Source organism: Labeo rohita, chromosome 1 (assembly GCF_022985175.1).
Source record: "Labeo rohita strain BAU-BD-2019 chromosome 1, IGBB_LRoh.1.0, whole genome shotgun sequence".
Lineage (NCBI taxonomy): Eukaryota > Metazoa > Chordata > Actinopteri > Cypriniformes > Cyprinidae > Labeo > Labeo rohita.
The window spans coordinates 22,870,780-22,882,195 of NC_066869.1; the positions used below are offsets into that span (position 1 = coordinate 22,870,780).

The 11,416-nt window shown below is 34.9% G+C and overlaps 1 protein-coding gene across 1 annotated transcript; it reads left to right on the plus strand.

Moving 5' to 3' along the window:
* Positions 1 to 2,854: 2,854 nt before the first annotated feature.
* Positions 2,855 to 9,266, plus strand: LOC127166969 (T-cell surface glycoprotein CD5). Its single transcript, XM_051112707.1, has 7 exons — positions 2,855 to 2,893; positions 3,458 to 3,509; positions 5,561 to 5,938; positions 6,144 to 6,263; positions 6,916 to 6,960; positions 7,041 to 7,103; positions 8,748 to 9,266. Exons 2-7 carry the CDS (start codon positions 3,458 to 3,460, stop codon positions 8,828 to 8,830), a joined length of 741 nt encoding a protein of 246 aa, XP_050968664.1. The 5' UTR covers positions 2,855 to 2,893; the 3' UTR covers positions 8,831 to 9,266.
* Positions 9,267 to 11,416: the final 2,150 nt, after the last annotated feature.

Sequence of the window (11,416 nt, forward strand, 5' to 3'; positions counted from 1 at the left end):
AAAGTGTTTAAATCCTTTTGTGATCACTGCTGAACAGCGCACGGTATAGTTGCACGCATATTTATGTCTGAAATGCTGGAAAGTATTTACAAGAACAATATTTCTTATTTCTTAATATTTCTTCTCTATTTCACGTCTATTTTCCTGTTTTTAAACCGGAGATTTAAAGCGGTCACCGGATGCCCATTTTCCACAAGTTGTTATGATTCTTTAGGGTCTTAATGAAAAGTCTATAATATACTTTGGTTAAAAATTCTCCATGGTTGTGTAAAACAACAGCCTTTTTTACCTTGCCAAAATCAGCTCCGCAAGAATCATCTCATTCTGGTTGTGGCTGCTTTAAATGCAAATGAGCTCTGCTCGCCCCCGCCCCTCTCTTCTCTCTGTGGAGTGACGAGCCTGTTTACTTTAGCTGCATTTAGCCGCTAAACTTGCTAACTAGCACATTATTAGGAAAGGCGATCGCAAAGATTCATTAAAAAAAACCCTTCTACTCACTTCTGCTGTAAGTGAAGCTGGATCATGAATGATTCGCACGAACATAGACGGATATATGTAGATCGTAGGGCTGCAACGATTAATCGCACGATGTCGTGAGGCGCGTTTAGTCAATGAAGCCGGTACGTTGATTAGTAGTAAAGCTCCACCACGTGCGTTCAGCTGGAGCGGCAAGTAATAAACAGAGCGGTACATCACTGACAAGCTACGCCAAAATTTGGCGTAACTTGTCAGTGCTTTACGGCTCTGTGTATTACTTGCCGCTCCAGCTGAACGCACGTGATGGAGCTTTACTACTAATCAAAGTACCGGCTTCATTAATCGTTGCAGCCCTAGTAGATCGGGAGGCGCATTCCCTTCACAAACAAACGTAATCCACTGCATCTTCAGCAGCTCAGATGTCGGGAGTAAATGACGACCACTATGTTCATTATTACATCCAGCAACACAACACCTCAATCGCTCAATTGGAGATATTCTTGTCTAACTTACATCCCTGCTCCAGCATCAAAACAAAGAGGTTGGACTGTTACAGCTGATCTAAAACGCTCATGTCAATCAACTATCGTGGGAGCGACCTCTGTGGCATCTGAGAATGGCTCAATTTGAAAAAGGGAATGTTATTTTTACAGATTAATTAAAAACCACAGCATGGATTTTTATCATTATAGGGTAGATTTGTACATACACTGCCAACACACATTAATGTTCAAACAACATGAAAAAGTGAACTTAGCATCCGATGACCCCTTTAATGCATTTTACAGGATAGTAAAACATTTGCAAAAAAAAAAAAAAAAATCATGTAAAATCATGTATCATGTTATTTACAGCAGACAATCATGTGACTGGCCACATGAGCAGCACGTTTGTAGGATCACAAAGCTTGCTTCTCCACTTGTGAAAAAATCGCCATCTGAAGATGCAATGTAAATGTATTTTTACAGACATCCACGTGAGAAACAGTTACCATCCGAATAGGGCTACTGATAATAATATGAAATGCTACTTGAGCTCCACATCGGCATATGGAGTGTTTTCACGACGCGTCATCAGTCAGCCATATTGGTGGCACTGAACATAAACAATGCCACTGAACAGAACGAAACTCTCATATTTTGCTGATTATTGCTGCTGAAAATGGTCAATTTTTGTCATGTTTTGGGCTGTACTAAGACTGTCAAACCATAGACTGCCAAAAGTTATAACAAATCAAGGAGAAGAGTGCAAAAAACTGTCTGATGAACAAAAGGTGTTTGTGGTTGGCCAAACTGAACCAGGATTTCCAGGCCAAGAATCTTGACGACATTCGTGTTTGTTCTTATCATTTACAGCCAGGTAGGTGAAACATTAGGCTAACAGTTTAAAAATGTAATAATATTTCACAATATTACTGTTTTTGCAGTATGTTTGATAAAATATTCACAGCCTTGGTGAGCACAAGAAAAAAACGTACTGACCCTAAACATGAACGGTAAGTTTTCGCAAATTTACAAGAAGAGAAATGGTAGTTCAGCGCATTGACTCACTTTTGAAGGCTGTTTAAATTCCGTTCATATTGAATCATAGACGAGAGTTTCAGGAGGGTGTTGGGGGAATTTTTCGCACAGGTACAAAACCGAGTCTTTACGGGTCTCTCTCCGACTGTACGATATGGTAAACCAACCCCGGCGACACCTGAGAAAAATCGAGAGAGTGAGGGAGGGAACGAGGCGGCTGGGAAACATTCTGAATGAAAAGAAGATATGAGTAACAGTGAAATGAAAGGATAGATGTGGATATCGGTGGTTTTGTAGCCATACTGATTGCCGCAGTTGATTCCTGTGAGCACGATTAATCATCTTTGTGCAACTAGCGTGAGTGTTTTCAGTGTGTGCCGTACACCACAAGAGGCTCAGTTCCTGTATGCAAAGAAATAGATCTTGAATATGCAGATTTTTTTTTTGTTGCTTTATTGTTTTCCTCACCAACCATCTTTCATTTTTGGATGACATCACCAGTTTTTTCCAACTTTTTTTTTTTTTACCACCCACTTCTAATTTTTTTTTACTTTTAATATCACATTTTTAAAAATGTAAATTTGACCCTTTTTAAGGTTTAATATTAAGTTAGACAATATAAAGCTACTGAGTACTTCTCCTCCCACTTACATACACTCATTTTTTTTTTCAAGCTTTTCTTCATTTTTTTGTATATGCAGCTCTCTTTGAAGTGAGGAAGCAGTGCAATGTGCAATCAAACAACGCTTGAGATTAAAAGACACGCTCTATATGGAGAGACAGAGGATGGGGGCGGGGGAAATGAAGATAGTAGCTCCACACCTCTGCTTGTTTCCTTTCACTTAATTTTTCTTGTCATTTGCTCCACACATTTGTTCTTGTCAGTCACAGGCGAGGTAAGATCTGATAATATATTGTTAAAAAGCTGGTTAGAAGTCTTGGTGTTTCATAGATGTTTGATGTTTGATGCTCTTTAAGTTAGAAAATCTTCAAACACTGCTGAAGCAGAGACGTAAAGACAGCTGTCAGTTACAAAGGAGACGTACTGTAACATTTCTAAAATAACTAATCTAATCTTAATAATTTTACAAAAGGGAGTCTAGTTTGTGTCTGCAAATTTATGTCAATGATTTGTTATTATTGTGGTTCAAGTCACGGTACGATTTGTCTTTGCCGCTCTGATAAAAACAAGTAAGAGCCAAACATTTTAATACAGTCATGGTTGCGTATTTGTTTGCTTTATCTGAATCAATAAAAAGTAAGTGGAAAACAAAAGGAAACATTAGAATTAAGGCCCAATTAGATAAACAAAAGAAAAACAGTGTTGCTTGTCATGTACCAGAGGTCATTTATTTGACCTCTGGGCCTGTTATCTTTTTAAGCGCATAAAGTCACTTTCACTTTGTTTAGTCAAATGAAGTTAAATTATGCTTTAAATGTTTGGCACAACCTTTTGCCAGATGGAAAACTCTCTGCTGATGATTCTTACGGCGCTCCTGCTCTGTGGAGTTCGTAAGTAAATTGTTTGTTCTTTAAATATCCTTTATTGCTGTGCTTTTATATTATATGATATGTACTGTTTGTATATATGATCTGCTGTAAAATCCTGCCACTAGCTGAAAAAATCTGTAGTCAGTTGTAGATGCTGATGTACAGATTTTTTTTAGCAAAACGAAACGGACCAAGGAAACAACAGCATGAATATATTAGAATATAAAACTTTTAGAAGGCAAAACATTACTTTCCTTTAGAAATGATGGGCTATAAAGAATATCATATAAAACAGTAAAGAACATTTGTAGTGAATCAAAAAAGTTGTCATAAGACAAGAACGGCTATTGTTTTGGTTTTAGGACAACTTTGATGAGAGGTTTTGATCCACTTCAAATGTTGACTACTGTATAAAATCACAATTTAAGGGCCTGTAAGAATACATTACAAACTAAGTGCAACTGTCAAAATGCTGTATGCTTGTATTGATTTGTTTTAATTAGTCTTTCAAATTCTCAGTCTTAATGCCCTATTTACTGAAAACTGATGTCAACGCGAACATTGCTGCAAGATATCCATTTGGTGAATTCAGTATACGGGTCAACCTTGCAACAACTATTCTTTACGCATTTCTGTATTATTCATAAAAGAGGCATTTTTAAATTTTTTCTTTGTGTTTAACAGATAAACTGCACTTTACAATCACAAGAGAGTAACCCCTGATAAAGATTGCTGTTTGCGTGTCAAATGGTATTATCTTAGCCCAAGTTATGCCATGTTTTAGCCCAGGTTATGCCATGTAAAGATGTGTTTTTTGTTTTTTTTTAAAGTTAAGTTGTCTTTGCTGTAAACAGGAAAAATGGCACGAATCTATGAGCAATTACATTGCACACTGTTAAACAGGAAAATCATGCCAAATTTTTCAATAGTGTGCTAGATAAATTATTTTAGCATTTGAATTTTAGAGAATAAGAAAATATAAACAAAACAACGGGAAGCAATTTTCAAAGGAGTAGGTGTGAACTACATAAGCGTTAACTACATTTAACATATTTAACCACAGAACTAATAAATGAGCTTTTAATACATTTTTGTTTTTATCAACAAAGGCACTTTCTTAAATGTTAAGCAATGAAAATGAAAATCATACAAATGCCACCTGTATTACGCAAAATGTATATTGTCAAACAATGTAATCACAGTCGTAGTACATTAGAATTTAGTCTTAGAATTTGAGAATTTTCAAATGTATATATAATAGTAATTATGTATTGATATTAATTATATAAATAGACAGTTAAAACATGTAAATAAGTTTTAAGCATATGAAAAGCTTTTCGCTCATTCCATTCCACTCACATAATTATATATGTATGTGTGTAAGTATGTATGTGTGTATATAGGGTAATTTTAATCCAAATTATAGATCTGTTAATTCTGTGATTCTGAATATTTTGAATATCCATCTATGATGTATGTATGTATATATATATATATATATATACATATATGGTCATTTTTGTAATCCAAATTTTAGATCTGTTAATGCCGTTAATCCATCTGTTTGCAAAACTCAATCTTGCGATCAAATGCAAAATGTGTGTGAATGCCTGTGTGTGAATGCGAGCACTGTGCAAAAAGAGCAAGAGTGTAATGAGTGCAATTGATCCAGCTATCTGCTCTCTGACCTCAGTAACAGGCATTTTTATGCTTGCAGAATTGTCATATCATGCCATATTTTATATAGAAAATATTGTATGAAGATGTGGAGTACTTAAAAGAAATATAATACTGAGATGTGACAATATTGGTGACAAAAATACGAATGCTGAAGTGATGTCTACATGTTAGTTACAATGCAATAAATTAAGAGCACATATTAGCAGTCTGCAAACTGTAATTAACTACAGTTTCGTGGTGCCACTCTCATTTCATTTACATTTGATACTTGAAATGCTTAAAATTCTTAGGAATTTATTTCCAAACTCCACATTCTATGTGGAGAAGAGTGATTGTGGTATTCCAACATTTGTCATAAAAGTATGATTTCTATGTGCCTTTTCTCTTTGCAGAAGGAATCGCAAGTCTGAACGATACCAACCTCACAACCCCCGCAACCCCAGAATGCCCTAATTCTATTATATCCACTACCCAGCCGACCCCATGTCCGATAACCATCCAGAATATTACGTTTGCGTTCCCGCTGATGGTAACATGGATGAGTCCATGTGAAGGTCAGCTGTATGTGCATTCTCATGAGGGTCAATGGCAATTGTGCTCTAACAATCACATGCCACGCAACTGGTGGACTGCAGTGTGTAAGGAGAGAAGATGTGGAGACTACAGTGGCCATACGATCGCTTCAAAACAAGCTGATGGTTATACAATATATAAAAATAACACATTCATCAAGACTACTGATTGCATGGGAATGGTTATCATGTGCAAAGGTGTGTGTGTATGTGTTTATTTTCAGAGAACTGTTGTACTTTATAGGTTATATATGACTGTTTATGCTGGAATATATTTCTTGATGTTTTGTTTCTTATCAGGTTTCATAGGCAAAATTATTAATTATTAATTGTTACTGTCACTCTGTTGTGTATGCTGTGCATTTCGAATAACTTATACTATTTTCTTCCCAAATTTTCCCAGATCCTTTAGGAACAGAGTTGGCTGCTTATAAAGCAGTAACGGGCATTTTAATTTTCTTGATCTTGGCCGTCATTCTCATTCAGTTCGGTCGCCCCACATACAAAGCCATCCGCAAAAGATGTAAGTCAGTGAAGCAAACATGCATGTCTTTCATTTCACTTTACCTATATAAAAATGTATAAATGCTTACTGCACATTTGCACCATTAATAGTGCACATTGCACATTTTAAAAACAAAGTCTTGTTTTGTACAGCCCAAAAGTCTAAGGCTGTATTCAAAATCTGGGGGAAAATTTGTGAACATTTGAAAAATTTTAAAGAAAGAAAAACAATGAAAATAAAGAAGAAATATGAGATTCTGCACTTTTTCTAGATCACTAATCAAATATAAGCACATTTTTTAGATTGATCATGTGAACTTTTGTACAGATGGTCAGATGTCTTCCATTAAAACGCAAGAGTTCATGCAATTTGAGTACCACAGACTAAGAAATGATCAAATTCTTGTTAAATTTCAATTCAATCCTTTGGTCAAAATGCTTTGCTCAGAATAGAATTTGTAAAGACATTTGCTCTCAAGCATTTGGATCTCACTTATGTAATGACATCTAAAATCAGTATGTCGACATACAGCTTTATATAGTTAAAAATACTGTTTGACTCTTACATTGTTCTGCTTTTTCCTGCTTTCTTTCTTTCTTTCTTTCTTTCTTTCAAAATCCAAAGTTAAATTCTCTGTCTAATCTGACTCATTTTACGTCGTTTGATGCAGTTTCACAAAAGCGGCAGAGTCGCTGGGTCGGCCCGACTCAGAGTGGTGAGTCATCATCTCACACATGAACACATTTGTGACTGGCTGTTTAGAAAAGATTCAGCATTTTATCTTTCTTTTTATAGTGTGCTATAACAGAGGGCAAGGGCCCCAAAACAAAAACACAGAAAAGAGACAGTCCTTTCCTGGTGAGTAATCTCTCTCTTTCTCTCGTACCTGACCGTTCTGCACTCTTTCTATTAATCTCGCACTCGCTTTCATGCTCATTTACTTTGTACTCAATTACATAATGATAAATTGAGTATTATGATGTATTGGTCTTTTCATTCAAACTGCTCAGCAATACAAATCACATGCGTGTGTGCTTTTTTGTTCATGAGAACTATTATCTAACATAAAATTAACTTTGTATGAAAGTGTTTTAAATCAATCAGTTATCAATTTTGACCTTCACGACCTATATATACAACAATTAAGATCATGCAGTAATGTCATTATTTTAACAATCTACATTGAAAAAGCTTTTGAACAGAAAATGTTTTAATGTTTTTTAAAGAATTCTAATCTGCTCACACAGCCTGCATTTATTTGATCCAAAGTACAAAAAAAACAACACAATTTTGAAATACTGTTTAAAACAACCGACTTCTATTGTGTGTAGTTTACTGCTGTGATCAAAGCTAATTTTCAGCACGGCGATCAAAAGTGATGATAACGACATTTATAATGGTACAAATGATTTCTGTTTGAGATAAATACTTTTCTTCTGAACTTGAGCTGTTCATCAAAGAAACCTGAAAAAATTACTCAGCTGTTTTCAACTTAAAAATAAATGTTTTTGAGCAGAAAATCTGAATATTAGAATGATTTCTGAAGGATCATGTGACTGGAGTAATGATGCTAAAAATTCAGTTTTGAAATCACAGGAATAAATTACATCTTAAAATATATAATAGTTATTTTAAATAGTACAAATATTTTAGACATTGTTATTGTTTTTGCTGTATTTTAGATCAAATAAATGCAGGCTTGGTGAGCAGAAGAGACTTCTTTAAAAAACATTAAAAATCTTACTGTTCAAAAACTTTTGAGTCATAGTGAACAATGAATAGAAAGTAAAACAGCTCATACAATATTTGCATATTTAGTTCGGCCACACAAGATTCTGACCACTTGATTTGAGATTTCTGAGCTATTTTGCTTTCATAAAATGTCTTCATTTAGACTAGTGAAAATAAAACAACTATCCAACTTATTTTTATTGCTCTTTATGTATTTTTGTCTGTAGATTTCAATTACAATATGCATTTTAAAGGCTATTTTCTCAAAATGAGAAAATGCACTTAGCCAGAAATCTCTACTTCAACAGCATAATATACACCAAACCTTCCAGTTTTATTTTTATTTATACTCTGAAGGTTTTTACTTATCAAGGTTGTGTTGATATCAATTACCTGATTTTATACTTGTTTTTCTTTTGGCTGTTGACAGTGTTTTCTGATTTACGAAGATATAAATAGAGATATCCAAAATCCCCTTTGTACATCTGACTCTAATTTGTCAACAAAACGAAACAACCTGGCGTTACCCAATGATCAGATTTCTGTTTTGGAAATGAATGCAAATGAGTGCGTATTTAGTTAGATAATGCAATGAATGTAACTTTTCAGAAAACTTGTTATACACAAAATGCAATTCTTAATATGATCAAGCAACTGGGCAAGTATGGTGAGGTTTATTAGTTAAAATTTGCCTTAGAAGTTTTAGACTTTGTAAGTAAAAAAAGTGGCATGCACACACTGGTACCCATTCTTATTTGTCTGTTTTGTCAGGTTTGGAGAGGCTGACGGTAAACCAGAGCAGAGAGCCCTCATCCAACAGAAACAGTGACTATGACTCATACGGCTACAGCTGAAGGCCTGTGCTCACAAAAAAACTGACCCTAAGCACGACTCTCGTCATCTACAATCGGCAGAGTGTTTTACGTTACATGGCTTCGTCTGATTCGAGCTGTCGTTTGACAAGTCAAGAAAAGTGTAAATATTTTTGAAAAGTATAACTGAGAAATCCATTTAGGATAAAATCAAAAAATAATTTCATAGTTTCAACATAACTACATAAGCGCTTACTTGGTATAGCATAGCAGGCTTCTTTTCATTCATTATTCATTTTCTAAAAATAGATTTTGTAATGACTTCATTTTGCTGTGTTTGTTTTTGGTAATGTTTTTAGATATTTCAGAAACAATGTGATTTCACACACGTCCTAAAAAACATTGGCTTTAAAAAAATGTCTATTTATGCAATTAATTGCTTTTTGAGATGGTGTATGAATAATTTTAAATAAACTAAAAAGACACTTATTTAGATCTTTCGTGATTTTTTATTTGGATGCAGAATCAGAATAAAATTGGGAGTAAATTAGTAAAACACTACATATATAAACATGCTTATGGAGCCTAGATGAGAAATTTGATGAGAAACGTCTTCTGAGGTGACATGGAAGCGAAGTTAAGGTTGGAAGAGGGAATGTGGTGTTAATGCAGAAATTTGCAGCAATGTGGTTTCCTGTCATAATTCTATTAACTTCCTGTTTGTGTTATTTCTGTCGCTCATGCTCTAAATATACAGAAGACTTACTGTGCTCCTTTTCAGCCAGTTTCTTTGTCTTTCGTTCTTTCTTTCCTTTTTTTTTCTTTTAATATTTTCTCCACTCTCTCTCTCTCTCTCTGACCCAGTTGATTTTTTAATACTGCACTCATAGAGGGTTTAATATCACAACAGCTTAAAATCTTATGCGTCGGCTGACTGATGGTAGCTAAGTAAAACTCTCTTTCTAAGTGCACCAGAAAAGTTAAAATGCTTAAAAAGTTAAATAGTTAAAATGGGTTTCTGCCTCAACCTTTCTATATCTCTTTGTGAGTGTTTGCATGCAAGTTCAAACAGTTCAAGATGGTTGTTTCAGTTCTGTTCATTTTTTTTTGTACTGCTGTGTGGCTTTGTCTTTGCAGCTGCTTTAGTCTCTGTTCATATTTGAGAACAAATACACAGCCGAGAGAACGCATGCAACAGTGGTTTTCGTGGGAGATTGTGTTTTGTGTGTGCGGTGGGCGAATAAGTGTCGTCTCCTCCTCATCCTCAGGTCAGAGTGAAGGATTAAATCTGTAGTTTAAATGAGGTTCCAACAGAGAACAATGACAGATGACAACAGATTACATGCACAGATTAACCATGCTGGATAAAATATCTAGTGCATCCATCCGTCATTTCTCACATAACACTTGTGACACTGACATTAAACCTACTTGTTACCTGCACACGGTCTGATTAACATAAATCTTCAGATATATCTTTTACATTATCCAACTGTTACTCTGCTAATTCCTAAAAGTGAAAAGTTAAAAAATGCAGCAGATTTGTTCATTTTTCAAGATATGACTAAGAGAGATACGATAATAAATGAGGATAAAGGCGTGTGAAACAGTTCATATGATACATTTAGAGTTTATATATTTCGATATTCTCAGTAGTCAAGAAAACAGAGCAAGATTAGATGGAAAAAGAGACCGTGGTGTGATTAAATACTTTTATTTTTTCAGATACATAATGCCCTCATTCTTGCTAATAGGATTTTGCCTTTAATGCCAGCGTCTGCAGCATTTCTCCCTCATGTACTAATCATTAAGCTGCTGAAATTAAACATTAAAAGCATTGAGATCCCATTACTTTAATGTATGTGCAGAAACTCGCTCTTGTGTTACAAAATAAATTCTGCAAGTTTCATTATATATAGTAAACTGGAGTGTAGATGACCCAGGGAGAGAGAGAGAGAGAAAGAGAGAAAGAGAGATTAAGAGAACATAGGAAGCGGGTTGCATCTTCAGATTTACCAGGAGTTTCTTAGAAGGACGTCAACTATCTTTGGCCAGACAAAATGTCCAAGAAATAAAGACAGGAAAAAGGGGGAGGGTGAGACTTAAGGGAAAGAGGAAGAGAGAGGATTATTTACCATTTTAAATGAATAAATCCGTATTGTGTGAATCCAGCACACCAGCCAAAGTGAGACAGAGAGAGTGACAGAGCGAAACAGTGCTGAGATACATATGACAGAAAAGGAGAGAAAATCAGCACACGAAAATGAGGAAAGGAGGATTTTAAAATCATTTGGAAGCTACTGAACTTGGGAATATTTTGATATTTACAAAACTGAGAAAAAACTTTCAAAGCATAGAAGCAAGTATCCTGACAGAAGATGGATTGATGAAACTTTGAAACCAAAATCACACTTTGGACTAAGCATGTCTGTGAGAGAAGAGTGATGTCTTACTTTCGGTTTTGCACATCTGAAAGGACCGTTGAGGCAAGTACCTTTTTGAAAATGTTACAGTGTGATACACATTTTTTCATTTTTTATTTAATCTGTTATTTTACCTGATGTGATATTAACATGTTACTTATTGTAATTAATTTTTGAGTATTTGAGAAGACTGTTGTTGTTTTTT